This window comes from Ursus maritimus, unplaced genomic scaffold (genome assembly GCF_017311325.1).
Source record: "Ursus maritimus isolate PB19 unplaced genomic scaffold, ASM1731132v1 scaffold_4, whole genome shotgun sequence".
In the NCBI taxonomy this organism is placed as follows: Eukaryota; Metazoa; Chordata; class Mammalia; order Carnivora; family Ursidae; genus Ursus; species Ursus maritimus.
In genome coordinates, this window is record NW_024426552.1 from 32,972,962 (window position 1) to 32,999,100 (window position 26,139).

Below are 26,139 nucleotides of genomic sequence, written 5' to 3' on the forward strand. Positions count from 1 at the left end.
TGGCTGGACAAACGGCCCCCAAGCTAAAACCACATTTCCCAACAACCCCTGGAGCGAGGACGGCCAATAAAACTAAGGTCTGGTCAAAAGGATGTGTATAGAAATGATGTGTTCACATCCTTAAAAGAGAACGCCTTAACTTTGTTTTCCTGTTTCTGTAGGAAACACAGAGATGACAGGTGTTGTTTATCATGTGGGTAAATACTTGGCGACAGAAGGCCAATAGGAGATAACAAGGAAATGTGGGAACATACATGGAATAGACACAGACTACCTATGGAGCACCTACTGACCTGAACTTTTACTTCAGAGAGAAATTAACCATCCATAGTGATTAAGACACTGTTATTTTGGTGCTTGACAAAGCAAAATAACCAATATCTTACTTAATATGGTGACTGAGAAAGATGCCTATGTCCCACTGAAACAACCTTAATAAAGTCAACCAAGTGTAGTCCTAGGCCAGCAAAGCACATTACCAAAAAATAAAAATAAAAAAAGGAACAGCATGGTGGAGCCCCACTCACCACACTCACCATACCTGGCTCACCTCACACCTTGTTTGCTTTCTTGAACCACATTCATTAGGGACTTCTCCAACTATCCTCTGTCTAGCCACACAAGCTTTATAAACAACTGGGTTTCTTTCAACCTCTATCCTTAGCTTTTCCATGTGGATACTTTAGTCTCTTTCTTTTTTGACTCTATAATGACATTGATGTCCTTCCAGTTAACCGTGTATGGTCTCACCCAACCACTAGCTCCTTGCTTTCTGGACCTTGCCCCCTCATCAGTGCCCAAGCTGACAGGTCTAGCTAGAGAGGTAGAACACGAATGTATGGTCACACTAGGCATAGGGACTAGTCTACATTTAAAAAATGCAAAGTAAAATCCACCTTACTTTAGAATGTTCTGGCTTACAGAGCTATAAAACTAACTACACACACATCTACCAACACACACACACAAACATATATACATGTATGCATACATACTACATGCTGACTAGCAATATCATAAGATCAAACTGTTTCAATCTGTGGGCATGGATTCCTTTGAGGATCTTCATTGTAAGCTGCCCTCACATAGTAGTCATGATTCCATCAAACACCTAACTCAAAATACATATATATATATACACATATATATGTATATTAATTATACCATATGTTCTATTGACGTTCCTAACAACTAAAAATATATCAGATTTGTGTGTGTGTGTTCTTCCAAATTTATTACTGCCATTGCATTGCCACTTGCTCATACAAAAACATGTATTCTAAAAACATATCAGAATTTGCAAAGGTTTATCATTTAAGCCAAGGGCTATGTGTGGTAGTGTTTTTAAGCAGAGTTATCAAGAAGTCACAGGAATTGTAATTAAACTAATAAATTATAGCATCATAGCATAATGGTTAAGAACACAACCTCTAAAGCCAGACTTCCTGGGTTTCAATCCCAGCTCTACCAACTATCAGCTATCAGCTAGCTAGGTAACTTTGAGAAAGTTATATAATCTCTTTGTGCCTCATTCTCCTCTTCTGAAAAATGGGAACAATGATAATAGGACATTCCTGATAGGGCTGCATTGAGAACTAAATGAATTAATATTTACAATGTGTTTAAAATAGCACCTGGCACATAGTTAAGTTCTATAAAATAAACAAAGGAATCTTTTTACAAAGAAACAGGCTGATTATATTTATAGCCTAACTTAGGCTACAAATTCTGTATACTCAATCATTGCATATATTAAATTATGAAATAATTATTTTATATACTGAATTCTTAAAAGAAGGAAGAGTAAAAACATAGGAGAAATGAAAAAGAATCAACAGGTTTATGAGATTTTTTTTTTTTCTTGTGCTTGTCTCTGAAGGTGACCTTTTGGAGAAAACGTATGTTATTTGTTCTCTGAGCTGTGTATGATTAGTTTCTTCATCATACACAGACAAATTAGAAAGGCTGCGGTGGTGCCCAGAAATCATCCGTTAAACAAAGTCAAAATTAATGATAAAATTGAGTTCCCTTTGTGTTTGATTTTCATCTATCTGCACTCAATTATAAACGAGCTACCAAAGAACGCTACCCATTAGCTGTTAATTCATAATGACTTCAGAAAGCAATCCCTATACTGCCAGTGATGGCTCACTAACAGCCTCCTACTCGGCAGGGCTTTAGCTTGAAAATGAAAAGGGAAAACAAAACGACATACTCCAGGCCGCTCCTCACCCTGCCATGGAACACTCCAATGCTTAATATAAACAAGCTGTAATAAGACTGCATCTATATATCTCAAAAGGACTTGAGCCATTTTTTTCTTTCATCATAATTCATTGTAGCTTAACCAAAATAGACCTACATATAGTAACAGTGCTTCCCACATTTCTATTTCATTGTGTCAAAAGTAAATATTCCTCAAGGTTAGAGAAAGTTTTCAATGAGGAAAATGTCCAAAACAGATGATATGTGTCTCGTACAGAAATAACATACGATTATTAATTTGGGATAGGTAAGAGTGACATCATCCCATAATTGGACTTGTCTTTCTTCATAGTTACTCATCTAAACATTCTGACCTCTGGCACATCCCATAGTAAATCCATTTTGTAACCTCCTAACTAACTGGTTCTGAACTATAAGGAAAAAGATTGAGGCCCTGTTTATTTACTCACAGGTGATGTAAAGAAATATTAAAACAAATTTGGGTCTTGACTGGAAGGAATTTCAAGACCTTATTCACAGATTTACATACATTTAATTTATATCCTTAACTTCCAAAAACAGGAAAAAACCTTACAATTTAAAAAATATGTAATGTAATATTTAAAAATAAAATGAGAAAGAAAAATCAACAGTTACAATGAAGACAGAAGGCAAGAAGGGCCGGAGGGCAAGGAGGCTAGAAAATGGTATAGGGCTCTGGAGTTGGATGGTTATTGCAATTGTACATTTCACTTAATTTTAAGTTTTCTGACAGACAAGAGAAAAGGCGGAATAATCGTGAGATAAAAATAAACATTTCGAATCTTCAGGAGAAAAGCAAACTTTTTTCTTATATTGAGCTCTCTAAATAGTAACTCACAGGGATCTTTATATTAACACAGAAAATGCTAAAGACTCATTAAAACTAGCTTTGATTTCCAGATTCTAATATTTGTTCATTTGTTTTTAACCCTGATATCAACAGGATTCCCATAAATAACAGTTCTATAGGTCAAATATGCCTAAACTCAAAGAATATAAAGTTACTGACATACAACTATATAAATTTCTTTCACTTTCTGTATAATGTGCATATGCAAAAATATTTCCAACAGTGGCAAATGGACTTACCTGATGGTCTCAATCCATTTCATCCATGAAGTCAGTAAACATTTATTGAGTAGCTTCTATCATACATTACTAGGTCTCAGGGACACAGGGATGACCAAGGCATCGACACTGTCCTCAAAAAGTTTACAGTCTAAAACTACATATCATCACAGTGAATGAGGGGGGAACAGGCTCCAGAAAGGTTTGTGGCAGAAGGGGTAGTTGGTAAGTGGAAAGTAGAGTTTGGCATTAAGGAAAATTCCACCAAAATTAACTAGTCCCTAAACTCTATATCAAAGACTAGGAGTTTGTCAGACAGCAGCAGGGGAAAGCCATTCCATGTAGAAGGGACATTGCCTTTGCATTTGCTGAGACATGATGAGAATAGCATTTGAGCAACTGCAAGTACTTTGGTGTAGACTGTATACCTCATTGTTATGGACTGAATGTTTGTGTTCCCTCGCCCCAAATTCATATGTTGAAATCCTACCCCTCCCCCAATGTGATGGTATTAGAAAGCAGAGAGTATAGGAGGTAATAAGGATTAGATCAGGTCAAGAGGGTAGAGCTCTCATGAACGGGATTAGGGTCCTTATAAGAGTCTCAGAGCTTGCTTCCTCTCTCTGCTCTTCACCATACGAGAAGTCACCATTGAGAAGTTGCCAGTCTGTAAACCAAAAGAGAGCCCTCCCCAGAATTCTACTATGCTGGTATCCTAGTCTCAGACTTCTAGCCTCCAGAACTTTAATAAATTTCTGTTGTCTGTAAGGCACCTCATCTACAATACTCTGTTATAGCAGCCCAAATGGACTGAGGCAAGGCTAAAGACACAGTTGGAGAGGAATCCAGAGGCCAGGGCATGGAGGGCTTTGTATGTCAAGCTAACAGTACAGAATTTAAACTAGATGCCAGTGTTGTTCAATTCTTTCAAAATAGAAAAATTATTTAAACATACTCATACATGGGAGCCCAGTATAAAACAGGGAAAGGATCTCATTATTTCAAGTGAGTGCTGGGGAATCTGAAAACTCACTAGGTCAGCTTCTTGATACACAGTGTGGAAACCCTGGCTATAAACAAATCAGGGGTTGGGAGAGTTTATCACAAAGGGTTTAAAGCAGAAGCATAACATGAGCAGATTTCAAATCTTAGAATGATGACTGTGGCTATAACATGGAAATGGACTGGGGCATTTCAGGAGTAAAATTTAGTAATTCATCACTTATATATAACACCCAGTGCTCAGCACAAGTGCCTTTCTTAATCCCCATCACCCATTTAGCCCATCCCCCTGCCCACCTCCCCTCCAGAAACCCTCAGTTTGTTCTCTGTAAGAGTCTCTTATGGTTTGCTTCTCTCTCTTTTTTCTCCCCTTCCCTATGTTCAACTTTGAATATAGATATCCATAATACATAAACTTTAATCCTAGACAAAATGTAAAATAAATAAGATCTCGAGCCATTGCTGAAAGAATTTCTATTGGAATGTGCCCAGGAAAAGAAAGTGTTAACAAGTAAACTATAAAAACAATGATTTATGACAAGTTTGAGTTGGCAGGTGGCACACAGCAAAAGGATATATTTTTTCCAATAGCATAACTAGAAATGATCCCTCAGAAATGGCAGAAGATTGAGACCCTATCATAGGCCTTGACACGGTAAAACGCATTTATGAATTTATATGAAATATTGATATAAATATATGGTTCAAATGATTTATAATGGTAAATGAGATTTACATTGCTTCATTCACAGGTCTGAAGTTTAAAAGTACCATCAACCAGTTATTTATACTATTTTCTTTTATTAAACTATTAAGAGTAGGGGAGGATAAAAACCAATGAATGGGAAGTGAGAAGATGGAAAGACCACAGGTACACGATAGTAGGTTCTTCTTTCCAGGATTCTCTACCATACAAGAGAAAAAGAACATTCAGGGTCCATTAATAGTAGCTAACTTTTGTTAACTGAAAATGAGACTACTTTTATATGCTTTAGGAGAGAGAATATGAATATTTGTGAGGAAAACAATGAGATTAAGGGTCAAAATCCTGGGGATAAAAAAGAAGAAAACACAGGTTAAAGACTAAGTTGGCCACTATTAAAAATTATTGAGGTTTTAAGAAATGAAGGATTTTTTAAAAAGCAGAATTAAAGAAAAAAAGCAAAAAAAGTTTAGCAATTATGTTGTCCTGCACATTTTCAGAGTAAAATTTCCTCAAAGAGATTCACTATTTTTTTAGTCTCCCTATACATGATATCCTCATAAGTCAAATTGGCCACTATCTCCTACATAGAATTGTTAATTCCTGTTCAATCTTGCTTGACTTTATATTCTTTGATTCCCTAACTGACCCCTGACAACCTATTCATTAATCTACATCTATTAACTCCCACAAGACCAAGCTTAAAATGCATCTCCTCCCATAATCATTCCCTGACTACCTATTAAACCTATGACCTTTATTCTTCTCCATCTATCCACTTCCCAAAGAATCTGTCTCTAATTCCTTGTTCTTTCTCCCCATCATCTTCTCTCTTGGATTCCTTCTTGGCCCCATCAATATGTAGCCAAAGTAAAGAGAACTAAATCACTAACAAATAAAAAAAGGGAAACAACCACATATTCCATTTACTTATTCCTCTTTTTCCTGTCACAACCCTCCCAAAAATATAAGCTTCTTCCTCTACTTCCTTCCCAGCCACAGAGTGCACAAGCAACTCATTTGTTTATGGGGAGTTTTCTCCAAATGAACGATCAATTCAAAGTGCAGGCATTTTATCATTTATTTCTTCACATATATCTGGGAAGACAGTACAATACATCAAGTGAGGAAAATATAAAATTAAATATATGTTAATTAAGATATTAAGAAAGAAAAAGAGCAAAATTTGATAAAGAAATTAATGTGGAGCAAACTCAAAGTAGAAAAACCACTCCCACTTTCTACCTCACCCATCCTCTCTAGGCAGACAGAGTTACTCTTTGGACTGGCAAGTAGACTCCTCTGGAAATGTACACATTTATTTTGTGTTTTCTATCAACATTTTAGAGAACTTCAGAAAAAAAAAGAAAAGAAAAATGAATCAATGAACAAGCCTTTATTCTCATCTACAGAGGAAGACTATTTTCTGGTATGCTATTTAGGTTTATTAACATTCATATTGTATTTTGCAAACACAAAGAATTACAATCTCTGTGGTAAGGGAAGGAGCATCTAATTCTAACTACGCATTCTCTCACAAATTAGATGTTTCAGGGTCTTAAAGGTTGATTAAGTTGAACCAGGTAACAAATGAAGTGAGTAGAGGATTTTCTGTGGGTCATAAAGAAGAAAATCTTTATCACATATAATAATATGTAAAGACATCACAAGCAAGAAATAATCAGTTTGGCCAAAATCTTATAATCATGGCATACGATGAGAATATAATGACCTAACTGAGGACCCAGAAAATTTAAAATATTCTTCTAACCAGTAGATGTACTTTTTTCTTCTTCCATTTAAAGAAGGGTGTTTAGAAGTATGAATTAAAGATGACAAGCCTAACAAATGTCTGTTGAAATAACAGCAAAGCAATACATACAGTATTAACAGAAAAGGAGTAAGAGAACAGAAATTTCAACAAATGTTTGTAAGATAGAAGGTAGCTGAAGTGAGAAGGAACTAAGGCAAAAATTAAAACTGGGTATTTCAGAGAGCTGGCCAATTTGCTTGAAAGCACCACGAGGAGACTCAGCATCTCTAGGCTCCTAATGCTACAGAAGAAGGTAAGTTAAACAAGGGGATTGTGTTAAACAAGGGGTGTTAAACAAGGGGACTGTGGGCTCTGGAGCACATCTTTTCCCTAGCCTATACACATAAATGTACATACCTCCAGAACACAACCTCTTACCCTTCAAACAGGAGGTGAGAGGTTCATGCTCTAAAAAACAATGAACTAGGAAGGCTCCAGAGACAATGAGTACAGTAGATGACAGAGGTGACTCATATGATTGAAAGTAGGGAGATTAAGTGTCTAAGTGTCACCTGTCATGGTAGAACCCTCCTCCACTTTCCCTGTCTTTATCCATGAATCCCAGTAGCCAGGTATAAAGACCTCCGGTCCACACTCCTTCCACCGACCCCCTGAAGGGGACAGAAAGATTCATCTGGAAAGATCTCAAAGAAAAACCTTCATTTATTGCTTCCAATTTAAAAGCCGGCTCACTTTCTGACTACCAAACAGTGAAGCTCACCAGAAATAAGGCCCTGTGTATGTGCGTAGAATTTTCAAATGCTTTTTCCTACCTCATTCTAAAATATGACCATATAGCCATGGATCATGAGGCATTTTAAGACAGCATACAAGGGGCGCCTGGGTGGCACAGTCGTTAAGCGTCTGCCTTCGGCTCAGGGCATGATCCCAGCGTTCTGGGATCGAGCCCCACATCAGGCTCCTTCACTAAGAGCCTGCTTCTTCCTCTCCCACTCCCCCTGCTTGTGTTCCCTCTCTCGCTGGCTGTCTTTGTCAAATAAATAAATAAAATCTTTAAAAAAAATAAAAAAATAAAAAAATAAAATAAAACAGCATACAGCGTGAAAGACAGAGACTAAAAGAAACTCAAGAAAATAAAATCTGAAAGAAAGAAAATGAGAGTAGTGGGTCGGGAGTAAGAAACAAATTGGGGAAATAAAAGAAAACATCTATAATAATTTTCAAAGAGATAAAAGTATCTTTGGGCATTTAACAAAGAATGTATGCAAAAGGCGAGAACAAAAGCATGTTATTAGAAATGTTAAAAAAAAAAAGGGGGTGTGGGTGGCTCAGTGGTTAAGCGTCTGCCTTCAGCTCAGGTCATGATCCCCTCTCCCTCTGCCTGCCATTCCCCCTGATTGTGCTCTCTCTCTGTCAAAAAAATAAATAAAATCTTTTAAAAAAATGTAAAAAAAAGAAATGTTAAAAATGTGATTATTAAGATGAAATTAGTTGGAAAATAAAGTTATTTCTTAAACCAGAACAGAAAGTCAAAATGATGGGCAACTTGAGAGAAAAAGGTAAGAAAATTTAAGAGATTCAATACCCAGATATTAGAAATTCATGAAATAGTGAACAGAGAATGTGGGGACAAGAAAATTGGCAAAGAAATAACACAAGAAAATATTCCAGAAATGAAGGATAAAGTACTTATAAGATTTACCTTCTTCTTCTCTCCCCATCCCCCAAGAGTTTTAGGAGCTATACACCAGCAACTGGGACAAAGACCAAATACAAATGTCTCACTGTATCAGACAAATAATTCACATAACACGACATTCACGCTTTCAAAGCATTCCATGGTTTTTAGTATGGTTCACAAGGTTGCATGGTATGCAAATATCACCATGATCTAATTCCAGAACATGTCCATCACATTAAAAGGAAACCCCATTCTCATTAGCAATCATTCCCCATCCCCTCCCAGCTCTTGGCAACCACTAATCTATTTTTTTTCTCTATGGATTTGCCTATTCTGGGTGCTCATAAAAATAAAACCATACAAAATTTGGCTTTTATGACTGGCTTCTTTCACTGAGCACGATGTTTTCAAGGTTCATCCATAATGTATCATGTATCAGTACTTCACGTGTTTATATGGCCAAACAGTATTCTACTGTATGGGTTTCCCACATTTTGTCTGTAGATAAGTTGACGGACATTTGGGCTGTTTCTACTTTTTAGCTATTATGAATAATGCTGCTATGAACATTCATGTACAAATGAGATTTACCTTCTTAAGCAAATAATCAGATACTGATTTTTCAACATGCCACATCCCTGCCCCTAAACTACTCAGTGGCATCCTTCTGCTTCTCAATCTCATGCCAGATCTCAATTAGTAGTTTCACTTTACTTAACAAATCTGATATTTTACCCCCTAAAACCCAAACTCTTTCTACATATTACCTATCTCCTTTCTATTCTCAGGGAAGGTCACTTCACATTCTCTCAGCTCCCTGAAAATTGAGGATAATGGTTTCCACACAAAAAAGTAAACACAAATATGGTATAAAATAAGTTGCTAAATCTCTGACTCCAGTTTTATTTCCTCTCTATCACTTTTTTCCCTTCTCTCTGTGAATCCTGAGCCTAAAGGACATTGTAACGTAATGGTTAAGAGCGTGGACTTAGCTGTCAGACAAGCCTGAATTCAAGTCCACAGATCAGTGTACTCATGTAGGAAATAAAAAATACAATAACAATACTTTCTCTCATAGTATTACCATCAGGATAAAATTAAATAAGAATGTAAAGCAATCTCTGTTTGTTTGTTTTTTTTTTCATTGTGTCTTATCTAAGAAAATTGAAAATGTACGTATTGGGTTCTGTGTCCCTTTTCTACCTATCGATGGTATAACATCTCAATATAATTAGAAAAGCAATATGGTCTGGTCTGAACTGTGCTCCCCTCTACACTCATACGTTGGAGCCCTAACCCCCACTGTGTTAGTATTGAAAGATGGAGCATTTGCGAGATAATTAGGTTTAAATGAGGTCATGGCATGGGGTCCTGATGATGGGATTAGAGCCATGTAAGGACACAGCAAGAAGGCAGTCATACGCAAGCCAGGAGAAGAGTTTTCACCAGAATCCAGCTATGCTGACTAGTCTCAAAGTTCCTGCCTCCAAAACTGCGAGAAAATAAATTTCTGTTGTTGAACCCACCCACTGTATAGAATTTTGTTATAACATCCCGAGCTGACTGACACATGAATCTCCTGAAACTGTTAAAGGTCTGGTATCAAGGAACTTCTGTTCTAGTCCATTTTGTTACTGATTGGCAAGGAAAAGTTAAAATACACAAACATCCTAAACACTAAAAAGAAGACAATTCTCATTGTCCTTGGCAGTCATTTGGGCATTAATTAAGAATGAGAAAAGAAAAGAAAATGGGAATCAGAAGAAAAGAAAAAGAATTCTTCACAGTTTGCCTCCAACCCACCTTCCAGGTTTACTTTCCCTGATCTCTTACTTTTCCTGACCTGAGGTCTTTACCGACCTCCTGAGCTACATTTTACGAGTTAGGTCAGATTTACCTCCTACCCAGCTCTCTGTCCCAGGATGCTGACTCATGTGGACCATATTCCTTAAAATACTGGCTTCTCTTTGGGTTTGGCCCATGTGCAGCCCCAGTAAGAGGTCAGAGAGAAGAAGAGTGAGAGATGAAATTGTCTCCTTATTCCCCTGGCTCCTTCCCTGCAAGGTCGCCATAAATTAGCCATGTCTCTCCCCAGAGCTCGGTGATTCCTTCAAGACCGCCAACTCTTTCTCCCTCTGAGTTCTAGTAATCGATCCCTTGTTCCCTGTGGCCTAGGCATGGTAGCAATTTGGGTGCTACTAGGACCCTCATCCCACCCTTCTTTGAACTCTTGAGTGGATCCCCTGCATGCTCAACTTTGAAAACAGCCTTTTGGAAAAACAAAGAAACAAACAAACAAAAAACATTGTTCAAACTTCTCTTTTTCTGTGTGTGTGTGTACTGTCCACTAATGTTTTGTTCTAATAGCACTTTATTTTAAAAGCACACGCAGCCCACATATATATTACAATTCAGTACGAGCATCACAGATCAAGGACAGTACCTGACATACAGCACTCAGTCATTATGTTAAATGTCTATGAAACAACTTGAGAAGTTTTCTTTTTTTTTAATATAACAATTAAAGATGTGTATTTTAAAATAGTATCCAGGAAGTAAAAGTATTAAAGTACCCAGGAAGAAAAAGTATTAAAGATATGAATAACATATGTCTCATTTTCCTTCAGGGATGTAGTCTTCTTTCTATCTCTATAGTCTTGAATGTTTATTTTGCCTTTACTACAATTTTTAAATATATTCTATTTGATAAACTCACATAGAAAGGAGACATTTACATGACCACATAAGCAGCTAGATATTTTCTTTTAAAGTAGTCAACTGAAAAATGTTTTACAGAGAAAACAAAGCTATTATCTTAATGGTAGGTAACATTTCTTTTTTTGTTAGCGGTTACCAGATAATTCACAAGAGAAACATCCTCAAGTGAGTTATAAAGGTCAATCCCTTGTGAACTGAAATAAATTTTCAAGTTAAATTTAAAACAAGATTTTTAATTACCAAGACAGACTATCTAGGGATCACTTCAAACTGAAAGGCCAAAAATCTCAAGTTAGTTGATTTTTTTTAAAGAGAATTTAACCCCTCCCTCAAAGAATCTGATACATCATTTCCCATAAATGAAAAACTAATTATATCACCATATTAACAGCATCTAAATGTTCCTCAACATTTGAAACATTTAAATACTATGAGTAATATGTTGGGCCTAAATTTCTAGTTAATTATCCTCATGGAAATTTTTAGAGAATAATAATGAAGAACAATTACACAACAGTTTACTTGATAGTTGCTAAACATTTATTTTATGTTAGACATAGATTTACAAAGTAAAGTGAAAGGTAAAAGTTACCTTTTTTAAATTATAGGATCATTTCATCTCATCTAAGTCAAATAAATTTTTAAAGGAAAGCGTAGTATAGTACATAACATCGCGTACGAAGCATCTTAATCTGTTTGGGCTGCTATAGCAACAAACTACGGACTGGGTGACTTACACCAACAAAAATCTAATTCTCACAGTTCTGGAAATTGGAAGTTTGAGATCAGGGTACCAATCTGGTCAGGTGAGGGCCCTCTTCGGGGGTGCAGGCTTCTTGTATTTTCACATGATAAAAGGACTAGAGATCTCTCTGGAGCCCCTTTTATATATAAGGGCACTAATCCTATTCAGAGGGATACACCCTCAAATTTAAGCACCTCCAAAGCCCCTCCTATTAGCGCCATCACATCAGGCATTAGGATTTCAACATATGTTTTCTGGGAGGATACAAACATTCAGACCACAGCATAAAGTATAAAGGATTAGGAGTTGGATGGGAGAGACAAATGCTTACCATTATTCCCTGTATATATCAATAATCATTCATATTGGTAATCAATTACTTTCCCCATGTATAAAAAACAACCTGTCAAAATTAATTCAGTCACCATTTAACACAAGAAGTTGGTAAGGTGTCAGAGCTCATAAATTTTTCTAATTTAAGATGGCAAACAAATTTAAAAAGGCAAAAAAATTTTAAAAATTAGATAAGTTGCGTTCTTAAAAACACAAAGCAAAGCAGAACAAATGGCCGTAAGACCTAAAGTGACACTGAAAGCAGTACTAGAAGAGTTGCCTTGCCTCACAGTTTCCTAGAATCAGGCTACATAAACTATAAAAGAATCAAGCTCTTTGGCTTATTCTTTCAAAGACCAGGCCTAAAAATGGCTTTAATATTTAATAAATATTTCTTGAGTGCCTACTGTGTGCCAAGCTCTAAGAATTGAGAATAGACAATATTAGGGCCTATGCCCCTGCTTTCGTCAAGTTTATACTGACGTGGAAAGGGATTATTTATATTAAATGTAAATCCCTCTTATTGTATACTGTAGCTACATTTTCTCCCTTTCACTATAGATTAAGAAGAACCTTGGCTGCCATTCCATGTCAAAATGTTTCTTTATCCCAGATAATATGCTCTTCTGGTAACTATATTATGTGTGGCAATTGATTTCAGTCATTTTCTGATGTACTTAAAATTTCATTATTTATAAAACAAAACAAAACTAAAAACCTACAAAACAACCATACAAATACAATACATTTTGATTTTACTTTAAGTAACTGAGTTAATAATGTTAAATAACAAATACCAAAAAAAAAAAAACAATTTAGTCACAGGATTTATCACGGTAAGTGCTTTGAATGCAATCACATGTCCAAAGAAGGGAAAGAAACAAGGGGACATGGAAATATTATATAATTTTATGAGCACTGGATAAAATCAAGTAAACATCAAAGGATTTAGATAACCTTTTAAATAATCAAATGCCTGAAATCTGTAATCTAGGCTTTCAAACCCATCCCCTCAAGCCTCCCTGGAGGAGACAAGAAAGGCTAGCTACATGGGCTCTGTAAACCCTGAATACAGAAACATCGTGAGCCAAAGCAGAGGGTATTCTGAAGGACACTCAGCCTGCCCCTGACAGGCAGGTCCCTGGGCTAATCCAAATAGGCTTAATACAGGAGAACTGGAAAAAAAAGAGTCTTAATTTTAAAGACCAGAAAGAATAATAACCAGGCAAATCATGTCCCCAAAATGCATGGGTCTCCACCACACAGTATTGCCTCCTCCATTCATGTAGCTCATCACAAAATCAATTTTTTAAACGATTTTATTTATTTATTTGAGAGAGAGAAGAAGAGAGAGCACAAGCAGGGGGAGAGGCAGAGGGAGAGGAAGAAGCAGGATCCCCACTGAGCAGGGAGCCAGACATGGGGCTTGATCCCAGGGTCCTGGGATCATGACTTGAGCTGAAGGCAGACGCTTAACTGACTGAGCCACCCAGGCACCCCCCAAAAATCAGTTTTATCAAGACTCTCTTTATAGGGAAAAATTCTCTCCACATTTGTTGATTTGAAGACAGGTTTCATTTTTCTATTAAACTTTCTGTTTTTCAAGCTAGACTTCTGCAATCACTGAATCCCTCCTTACATAAAGTTTCCAAAGTTGATAATAATACAATTAATAAGTTCAGTACCTTACCAAACAGTCCCAATATAACACAATTTATTGATGATGTCTCTTAAATTTTCCTCTATTTAAACATTTAGACTGTTTCTCCCATAACTATCATGCACCGTTTACATTCTAATATTTTAAATCAAACTTTGCAAATGAAACAAAAAGAAAATAAGTTCATATAAAAACAGGAGGGTAGGGGTGCCTGGGTAGCGCAGTCGTTAAGCATCTGTCTTTGGCTCAGGGCGTGATCCCGGCGTGCCGGGATCGAGTCCCACATTAGGCACCTCGGCTGGGAGCCTGCTTCTTCCTCTCCCTCTCCCCTGCTGTGTTCCCTCTCTCGCTGGCTGTCTCTCTGTCACATAAATAAATAAAATCTTAAGAAAAAAAAACAAAACAAAACAGGAGGGTAGAAAGTACCTTCAATTTGGATCCATGAGGTACAAGTAGAGATTTATTCCTCTTTGGTGGGATATAAAGCTCCCACTTTCCATAATCCAGTTTTTTATATGGGTACGAAAATGGATTCCAATCATCTAAAAAAAAAAAAAAAAGATCAGTTAACAATAGCATGGTATGACTAATATTAAATGAATTTTAAGCAAAGCATAATATACTGCCTACTTATACAGAATCAAATTGCCTAAAAAATGTTAAGTTTTCTAGGGTGTTAAGTAAAATATGCCACTAGCCATTTAGAAAAAAGCAGGTTATTTTAAATTGATTTTTAAGAAATGTATTTGAAAGTTAGCCTTTTGCATCTTAAAATTAAAAATTATAACATTTTCAATTGTCCTTCCAATTCTAATATATCCATCAATAAATAGAATGTAAAAGAAAATGATGGGTCCTTCTGTAAGAAACACCATCAACAATGGGAGTTAACATGAAAAAACAGAAATGTATTCTTGGTGCTTACACAAGATACATCTCATGGCAGAAAAATGATGAAAAAAATTAAAATCATATTACATTTATCCAAATCTACAAATGTATGACAGAACTGAGTTAAAAACCTAAAGAAATTCCACAAGCAAGAAAGGTGGAAGGTTATAAACTATAGGGGGCAAAGGAAAGGTAGATCACAGATCTTGGAAGAGAGTCAAAATGAAGAACAATAGACCCATGAACACATGAAAACAAAATCAGTAAGTAAAGGACACACTGTTTAATAAGCGGTGCTGTGACAACTGGCTATCCTTATGGAAGGAAGGAAGGAAGGAAGAAAGAAGAAATAGATCTCTACCTATTACTATGTCCAAGAATCATTTGAGCATAGATTGATGTTTGATGTTTGAATATGATAGGCAAAACTGCAAAATATTTGCAAGAAAATACAGGGAAATATGTTTATAATCTCAGGCATAAAAACTGTTTTTTTTTAAACAAGATACAAAAATAAAAATTAAGAACAAGCCTGGTAAATTTGACCAGTAAAATTATAAATTTATCTTCACAGATAGCTGGATGCATAGAAAGAATGAAAATACGAACTACCAACTGGGAGAATACATTTATAATGAATATACCAAGAAAGAATATCCAAAATATATGTAAAATGTGTATAACTCATGAGAAAAAGAAAACAAACCAACAGAAAAATGACAAAGACATTCAGCAGAAGACACATGAATGGCCAAGGAACATGTAATAATGTTCAAGCTCACTTGTAATTAGGGAAACACAAATTAAAAGAACAGTGAGACTCCACTTACCACCCGCTGGATTAGCAAAATTTAAGAGCCTAAAAATATCAGGTAGTCAGCAAGGACATAAAATAACACTGCAACTGCGAGTATAAATTGGTAAAACAACTTGGCATTGTATAGCAAAGTTGAAGATACGTTCACTAGAAAGCCCAACAATCCTCCCCTTAGGTAACAGCCTGGAGAAATTCTGAGAAATGTGCACAAGATAGCATTCACAAATGCTCAATGAAGAACTGTTTGTAATAGCAAAAAATGGAAGCTATCAAAATGTATGTCAGACACAAAATGAGTAAATAGGCTCTGGTATAATTAAACAATGGAACGCTATACAATAATATAAACTAAAGAACAAATATATATATATACAAATAGCTAAAGCATGAAAGTTAATTTAAAAGGGTACGGAAGAAAACCATTTATACAAAGTTCAAAAATATACAAAAGAATATTACATAACACTTATGGATACATATGCATATAGTAAAAATACCAAAAGAAAAATGAGAATGTTAAACATCAAATTCTATGGGTGATTTCCACCGGATAAAGGAAAATGAACACAGGAAGCTTCAAGAATATCTGTAATATTTTATATCTTATGGTAGGTGGTATATATAGAGATGATTATTATATTATTTCCTATTGTTTATGCCTAAAATATTTCATAGTCCTAAAAATAATTAAGCAGCACTGTGATGCCATGCACCGTAGTGCTATGACATTAGACTCTCAGCGGACGAGGTAATAAAAGCATCAGGGAACTTGTTTTATGTCTTGATTTCCTTTTTTACACACCAACTCTTTCACCCCATTAGTTCTAAGGATCTTTACCCCCAGACACTCTGAATGTTGGGGACACAGTGGGTGTAGGAAATACTATTTAAATAAAGATCCTTCTAAACATTTCCCCACTCCTCATCATGAAGACAATCTGAAAATGTCTAAAGTAGTTTACATTAAAAAACAGCTCAACAAGTTCTGTGTTCTTATATGCTCCTGCTCCTAATATCTCAAATATATCTGACCTACATACAGTGTGACATTCCTTTACCAAAGCACAGAATTGACAGCATGTTTAGGGGGAAAAAAAAGCCTGAAATACGAATATCTAGGTACTGTAACACTTCATACATTTACTGAATTTCTTTTTAAGCTAATCACTTCAGACAATTAATAAACTTAAGACAAGCAGCAGATCTTTTCCTGGTTAGTTAGATCTGAAAATAAAGGGTACAGTTCATTAGTTCATTCATTCATTCATTAAATATGAACTGAATGCTTAATATAGGCCCTGCTCAATGCCAAACTCAAAATTAGTGTTCAGAATGACTGTCATATCTCCTCAAGAAAAAGTTAAATTGAGTAACAGTAAACCAAAATGAATAAATTTATAATACAGAGTCACTGAAAACTCAACTATCAATAAGATTTTGTTACTTTGAAAGTGAATCTTCAACTATATGGGTGATTTAGATATGCAGATTTATTTAAAAGCTGTTTTCAGTAATGTAAAAATCAATGTGCTTTTGAATATTAGTGACTGAATATCAGTTTAACTAGTGCTTCAACTTGCAGTCACTTGAGTTTTAAGGTCTAGTTAAACAAGTATTAGTATTTGGATAAAGAAAATACTTTTACTGAATCATGTTTTCCTTTTATAAAATCTTAGAGTTCTAAATCTCATAAAGCACATGTTATTTGTAATTCTACACTGTGAATTTTTTTCTATCATCTTCAAGTTTTTTTATTAGCACCCCTCCTACTCACGGAAACTCAGGTGTTTAATTTTACTGCAGTTACATTTTTCTTGCTAAACCCCACCCTTGAAAGCAAAATTTAGAACACCTTCACATATGCCACCCCAAGAAAATCCATTCCACCAACCATCATAAGTGATGCAGAACATATCTAAGGATTTCATAGAAGAAAGGGAGAGGAACATTTACAAGGCATATACGCATGAAACAACTTAAGATTTTTGCATTAGATAACTTGCCCCACGTAAATCCCTCTTCAGCCACACCACTGGCAGTCTGTTATCTCCTTGACTTTTTTTTTTTTTTAAGATTTTTGAGAGAGAGACAGACAGAGATAGCGACACAGATAGCAAGAGAGAGCACAAGCAGGGAGGAGAGGGAGAAGCAGACTCCCACTGAGCAGGGAACCCAACGTGGGACTCAATCCCAGCACCATGGGATCACGACCTGAGCCAAAGACAGACACAATCGACTGAGCCACCCAGGTGACCCTGACTCTTTTTCCAATTACTGTTAGCCCTAAATTTTCCTCACTCATTTTCCTTTATTAAATAGTGTTGCTTTTTTCTATTGGAAACATGAATACCAATAAACATTTGCACTTCCACAGTACAGCATGCAGATGTAAGATTGTTTCTCCCTAAAATGGGTTTTTCAAAATGACTAAGAAGATGGGATTTTCTCCAGGGGATAAATATATCTAAGGTCCAGAAACAGAATAATTTTAAAAAAATGGATTTGAACCTGTTTTTATAAACTTTATACTAAACACTTAGTTAAGAAAGAAGGAACCAAAATTAAGGTACAGCCAGGTATAACTGCAGGAACCAACTGTGGAAGTACACGATTAAAAATAAATAAACAAATATTAAACATCAAATGGCCAGTATATTTTGATTTTATTTATTTATTTGAGAGAGAGAGAGAGCGAGCAAGAAAGGACAAGCAAAAGGGGAGGGGCAGAGATAGAGGGAGAAGCAGACTCCCCAGTGAGCAGGGAGCCTGACCTGGGTTATCCCAGGACACTGGCATCATGACCTGAGCCAAAGGCAGATGCTTAACTGACTGAGCCACCCAGGCGCCCCATAAATAAAATAGAATATTTCATTTGTAAATAGAATTTGCTTCACAAAAATATGGAAGGCAAGATAAGAAGTTGAAAGACATATTTTAGGGAAATTTTCTGTCTTATGAAATAAGTCATGAACTTTATTCCTAAATATAACCGAAAGTAATAACAACAATGATAAATGATTCTAAGCCATACTAGAGTAAATCTAAAGAGGTACTTTTGGAACCAGATTACTCAAACACTTTTTCATTTTAATCTTGTATGACTTATATTCTGAGTACACAAGATAGCATTAACTTTATTTAAGTACTTAATGCAAATAGTTAATATCTCTATGTAGGCATCAGGACAGGACCAGAAATATCCCATTACCACATGGGACAATTGTTTATTTCTCTATCAAGCACAGAACTAACACTGAGAGTTCTGTAGTTCAGTGGTTGTCAAACTTTACCTCATGCCGTAATCACCCGGGCTTATTAAAACAGATTGCTGTACCCCGCCCTCAGAGTTTTTGGTTCAATAGATCTCAAGTGTGGCCTAATAATTTGTATTTCTAACAAGTTCTCAGGTGATGTTGATGCCACTGACCTAGGGACCACACTAGAAACAACTGCCTGGTTCAATAGGTATGTTCAGCTGTTCTCTACTCCTAGCTTTGTAAGTGGTTTTCTAAATTAAACGAGATTTATGGACTACCAAATAATGTTCTAAATCAATAGGTCAAGGAAATTCTGAAATATCATATATCTTTAATAACCCTTCAAGGTCAATATTACTCACATGAAATTCAGGATTTAGGATTTGGGAATGAAAAGGGTTGTAAAGCCCACAAGGATGACAAGTGAGATAAAGATTATAGAACAGATCTAACATATAAAGGAATTGGAATGTACTAATGTAAGGGAACAAAAATTGACAAATTTGAACATGAAAAGATAACATATATTAAGACCATTATTCAATGTAGTTATTAATGTCTATAAATAACATTTTCTAGAATATTCTCATTAAGAGATCCCTTGGTTAAAATGCTTGGGCCACTGATCACTGACTGATCATGAATAAAAATTTGAGGTCTTTTATCTAGAAAAGTAATATTAAAGTTTTAAAATGTTAACATATTACCTCATTTTCCTTTCTATGCCTCATTTCTTACCATAATGTAGACATCACCAGGTTCAAGGGTTCGGAACACCCAAGGCAATGTGTTTAATTATTCTAATTTTGATCAAATTTTAAGATTATGTTTGCTGCCTGTATAAATTATTTTATTGTAACATTTTCTAAGACATTTGATATTTATCAAGTTATGATGACCTGACACATTTTTAAAGCAAACATGTTAATAGGTATTTTATTAACAGGCTAAAATATATCATCATATTTGATAATGCAAAAGATTCTATTTGTCCATAGACTCAAGACCAGCAGACAAAATTCAAATCGAGATATGGAAAAGAAACAATGTGTGACGCACAGTTTAATATGAACTGCAAACACACATTCGGCATAGATCATCAAACATTAACTTAAGGTCACTGCATCAGGAGAACAGACTCTATATTTGTCTCAAACCCAACAACCTTTCTTTTTCTAATGTAATAATCCTCACATAAAATTCTTAAATGTCAACCTCCTTCATATATTCCCAAACTCTTTAACTCACAGTAAAGTATTTCTCTTCATCAGCATTTAGCCACCTCATTTCGTAGAGTTCCTGAGATTCATACAAAATTTCCTTATGTATGGTTGAAATTGTTCCAACTTACTATGTAGAGCCTTACACCTTTGATGTGGATGCTAGTCTGCTGGAGAACATGGTCCACACTTAGGTCAACCCCTGCCACATAGACTTCACCCAGCAGTGATGCAGATCCCTGGAGAATGCAGCAGATAAGGCTAATCATGTAAGGCCACTACTGGCCTGTATGGCACATTTTAGTCATTCTCCATCTGCGTGGATGTCCCTTATGTTATAACAGTTGTTAAATATTTGGAATATCACCTCCTCAAAGCAACTGAACACCCTTCTTCATCACACCATGTTATTTGTTTCAAGCTTCATATCATGCAGCATTTACATAGATTTATGCAAAGTTAGCTTGCCAAACGGAAGTTTTGGAGACTTCTCTCATACCAAGAAAACATCTGCTCTGTTCCCAAGAAATCATAATGTTCACTACTGAAACTTCCTATGGCATTGCCCCTACCTAGGATTACGGTAGTCAGTGGAAGACAGTAGTCCTTTCTGACATATATCCCTGTGATTTTTTGATCTTCTTCTTTTTTTTTCTCCTCCAGATAGCTCTTTCCCTNAACTGGATGCCTGGGAACCACCATTCTTCAACTTCTGCTGGCAGCTGGTACCCTAGGGATAATCTTATTGAGACCTCCAGCATTATTTCTTTGGGGAAATTCTCTTAACACACATTAATTAAGGCTACATGTGCTTTTCAAAAACAAAATCTAGAGTAAATCAGAATGCCTCTAACTTCAGAACCAATCTAATACTAATACCTGGTTATTATAAAGAACAATGTTCAGTCCTGTGAAATGCAGCTTTCTGGAAATTAGAGAACAAATCAAATAATCTAGAGCTTCACTTATTGAACTGTTTTTAAAGGCATGCATGGAAGAAAAGGGCTCCATGATCAAAACATGTGTGGCAAATGTGACTTAAATAGGATTAACCATGTTTCTTTATTACAGGAACAGTATTTATATAATGATATTTTTTATGAAAGGAGATGGCAAATGAATGTATGTTGTTTCTTGCAATTTTAAGTAGCATGAAAATATAACCCCCCAAAATGAATAGAAATGATTATGTATGTAGGAAAGAGTAATATAGATTCGTAGTTTAGGATTGCACCTTGTTATATTTTGACTATAGAACAAGGTAAACAATTCATACAATCAAAAAGCTATTGTCAGAAAGGGGGATAATAAAAAAAAAAATCCCTTAAAATAGAAACCGAAATAAATGAACCTATGTGATGGTATCTGGAGGTGGGGCCTTTGGAAGGTAACCAGGTCATGAGGGTAGAGCCCTCATGAACGAGGTTAGTGCCCTTACAAAAGAGACCCCAGCTGTATATCTGGTGCCTTCCCCCAAGTAAGGACACAGAAAAAAGACTGTTGTCTATGAACCAGGAAGTGAATCCTCACCAAACACCAAATCTGCTGATGCTGTGATCTTGGACTCCCCAGCATCCAGAACTATGAGAAATACATTTCTGTTGTTTATAAGCCACCCAGGCCATGGTATTGTTATAGCAGGCCAACAGCCTATGACAAAGGGTATCTCTACTTTTCCACAGACCAAGAAATTTTCACAATAAAAATTTAAAAATCAATGTGAAGTCTCCATGTTAAATATTTGCCCAAATCTCTTTCCTTGTTATCAATTATAAAAAGTTATCAAATAAAGAGTATAAGATTTTAATTTATTTATGGTTCTAAATAGAGATTAACAAACTATTTTCTAGATAGGCGGTTCCAATCATACTTCCACCAGCAGCATATGAGCATGCTCAACCACCCACATCCTCATCAACACTGGGAATTATAACTTTAATAAGGCATGCCAGCCTCGCTCAGCCAGGGATCACTAAGAGAATGAGGCCGTAAGGCCCAAAAGACCCACTGTATACAATAAATTAATTTCTCTTCAATACATGTAGAATAGTATTCATTATGGCCATACTTGGGAGAATTTAGAAAGTAGACATTTAAATCATTTTCTGTGTTCTGTGGATCAGATGAGGAACCGACATGAGAAAAGTTGCCTCTCATTATTGTCCTAGCTATAATAGATAGCTTTTGATACACAGTGTTTGCATTTCTTTTCAAAACAGGCTATAATTATAACTTTTGATTATTCTCTTTTCTCCTATTGTTATTGGGAAGAATTGGGTGGTGAGTATATATTTTTTTCAAACTTTTTCACTTATTTCTAGTTTTATTGAAATGAAATTAAAAATGTGGTGTACTTTATGGCCTAATTTGGGGGTGATCAACCCAGTTATTTATTTATCAATCTATTTATTTTTAACAGTATAAGCCATTGAGTCATCTCAAAATAGATTCCAGCATGAAAACTACACAAAACATATGAAAGCAAGGTTGCTCTGCTTGAAGTACCCTTTCCTAGCTGGTACCCCTACTCACCATTTATTATTTCTTTCAGAGCCCACTACTCAAAACTCAGTTCTAGAAAGTTTTCTGATATATGATCTACCTTTGTAGATATTCCATATCCTTGAAAATTACATAACTTGTTTTAAATTCTCCATTTATTTTTAGTTTCCTTGATTCAGCACAAATTAAGAGTATACTAAATTCTATCATGGTAACTGGGTCTGAAAACCTATCCAATTTCTAGTGATTCTTGCCATCTATACTTAACCAAAAGTAAATGTTACTGGGGACCTAAGGATAATGGCATTTATCTTTGCTGTGATTTCTATTACTGATTTCTATACCATTTTACCTGGGTTTGTTTTGGGTCTGGATTTGACCATCCTTTTATTTTATAATCTTTAAGTGACAGTGAAGCAGGGGAAAATTAATAGTTAGAGCTAGGAAGTGGTACAATATTTGCTTAGAAAGAACATGGAAAAGACAAAATAGTAAGGAAAAGAATGGGAGAAAGGTACTGGTGCAATACGATCAATCATCAGAGGCAGCAACGTCATTTCATAGGCCAAGAATGGCCCTCGATTATGTTTTAACTGACTAGTATGTTGAACTGTATCCCTCCATGTCAACAAATATCTGAAGCTGAGTAGGGAGGCTCTCTTAGAGCCCGCACTCCAGCTCACACTTACATGCTATATCACTATAGATTGCAATTTAACCCATTTCTGACTTCCCTGGCTTCAGCACACATTTGAGGCTAGAAACCATTCTCTACACAACACAATCTTTCAATTTAAGATACTCTACCTGAACTGGCCCCTGGGATGGACACATGACAGAAGTCTACAGTAATCAGGAAAGCGATTATGTAAGTCTCCCTCCTAACCCTATAGCCACTTACAAAAGTATACCAATGAAAGTAAAATAATATTTTCTAATATGTCTAGCAATGTGAAAACCCGGGTGTCTGTGATCAAGTGATTTTCGACAAAGGTAACCAAGATCATTCAATGGGGAAAGAATAGTCTTTTCAATAGACAGTACTAGGACAACTGCATCTCTACATACAACAGAATATATTTGGACCCCTCCTTCAAAACATGCACAAAGCTAACTCAAAATGAATCAAAGACTAAAATTAGGGGTGCCTGAGTGGTTCAGTCAGTTGAGCCTCAACTCTTGATTTCGGCTCAGGTCATGATCTCAGGGATGTGGGATCGAGCCCCGTGTCAGGCTCTGCACTCCACGCAGAGTCGGCCTGTCCCTATACCCCTGCTCTTTCTCTCTCTCTGTCAAATAAACAAATAAAATCTTTTTTTAAAAAGACTTAAATGTAAGTACTAAAACTATAAAGTTCATGGAAGAAAACACAGGGGTAAATCTTTGCAATCCAATTCTTAAATGTGGCACCAAAGTACCAGTAATAAAAGAAAAAAACAATATATTGGACTTCTCCAAAATTAAAAATTTTCTGTGTCAAAGGAAAATTGACAAGAAAGTGAAGATCAAGAAAGTGAAAAGATAACTTACAGAATGGGAGAAAATATTTTCAAATCATATATTTGATAAGAGACTTAAGTCTGGAATATGCAAAGAACATTTACAACTTAATAATAAAAAGACAACCAAATTTTTAAATGAGCAAAGGATCTGAATAGATCTTTCTACAAGGAAGATGTAGAAATAGCCAATAAGCACATGAAAAGATGTTCAACCTCACTAGTCAGTAGGAAAATGCAAATCAAAACCACAATGAGCTATCACTTCATTCACAATGGGATGACAACAGTCAAAAAGATGGATAATATCTATTGGTGACACTGTGGGTAAATTGGAAACTTCACTCACTGCTGGTGGAAATGTAAAACCGTTTGCAGCCACCTTGGAAAACAGTCTGAAAGTTCCTCAAAAAGCTAAAGATATAGTCAAAGATATAGTCACTATTTGACTCAACAATCCCATTCCTAGTTATATACCCAAGAGAAATAAAAACATATATCCACACAAAAACTTGTATTTGAATGTTCATAGCAGCATTACTCATGACAGTGAAAGGCAAACACATGTTCATTAACTAATTAACGAATAAAGAAAATTTTGCATATCCATACAATAGAATATTACTTGGCCATAAAAAGGAATGAAGTACTGATACATGCTGCAACATGGAACCCTGAAAACATTATGTCAAGTGTATGAAGCCAGTCACAAAAGACCACATATAATTACACTTAGATGAAATATCCAGGTTAGGCAAATTATATAAAGTATTGGTTGCCTAGAACTAGGGGAGGGATGGGAGTATTGTGAGATGCTAGTTGTAGGGTACGGGGTTTCTTTTGGGGTGATGAAAATGTTCTAAAATTGATTGTGGCTATGGTTGCACAACACTATTCTTAATACATTAAAAACCATGGCATTGTATGCTTTAAATAGTTAAGTTGTATAGTATGTGAAGTCTATCTCAATAAAGCTGTTAAAAAGTAAAAAATATTTTAAAGGTCAGATAGCCTTTATCTGTTCATTTCTATTGAGCTTTTTGCCCTACACTAAAATCAGATTGTATCAGAGATAATCGTAAAGGGAAAGACCACGTAGGGAGACATATATAAAAATTTAATGCTGAGAAGATAGCTTGGTCAATAGGTAGAATAAAGCGTCAAGTTGGATAGCTGAAGACTTCTTTGAAGAGAAAATGATTAAATGTTTCAAGGCTTTGCAAAGTTAGAACAACCTGACCGTATTAGAAGATGGGGGGGGAGGGGAGAAACAGGCTTTTAAGCATTAAAAAAAAAAAAAAAGGATCTCTTCTTCTCGAGGCCAGACTAGCAACAGATTGATGGGTGATTACCAACAAAAACATACAAGCTGCGGCTGCTGCCGACGTTAGAACTTACACAGGACTCTGGAAGAGTCCTATAAAGAAAAGAAATCTATAAAACTATCACAAAACCCACTCTCTTAAAAAAAATGGTTTGAGCAGAGGCTGTCTCAAATGATACAGGAATGGCGAGTTTTATTGTGATAGAAGAAGTAATAAAAGTCATTACATTAACAAAAAATAGGATGACTTGGTGACACTGATGGCAGCAACAGTAGTTATGGATCGTCCTCAGAGCTTGACATTCAATATCTAATTCAATTATCTCAAAAGTCCTATAAAGTAATACAGATTTCATTTGATGGATGAGGAAACAAGCTCAAAGAGGGAGAGCAATAAAGCCCAAGTCCCACAGCTATTAAGTGACAGAGCCGGATTTGAATCCATGCTGGCTTGACTCCTGCTTCTGTCTGTGTGTACTCTTACCCTGCACGACATACATAAACAATCTGGACCCAGTCCAGTGTCTCTCTACATTAGAAATGTACATACCACACAGTGGGCTCTTAACTAGATTTTATGTCTGCACTATGAATTAAGGCTATTCTTCTGGAATCTTATGTTTTAAGAAATAAATTCTGCATGTCGATTTTTTCATTAATAAAAAGCTCGACAGTAAATGTTTGCAAAGCCTTAAAAC

At 35.8% G+C, this 26,139-nt stretch overlaps 1 protein-coding gene across 1 annotated transcript in view; it reads right to left on the reverse strand.

The window, feature by feature from the left end:
• GBE1 (1,4-alpha-glucan branching enzyme 1) overlaps positions 1-26,139 on the reverse strand; it is a 260,274-nt gene that overhangs the window by 164,074 nt on the left and 70,061 nt on the right. Inside the window, exon 3 of the mRNA XM_040621100.1 lies at positions 14,358-14,473. Within this exon, the coding sequence (XP_040477034.1) occupies positions 14,358-14,473 (116 nt within the window). The remainder of the gene's footprint in view (positions 1-14,357; positions 14,474-26,139) is intronic.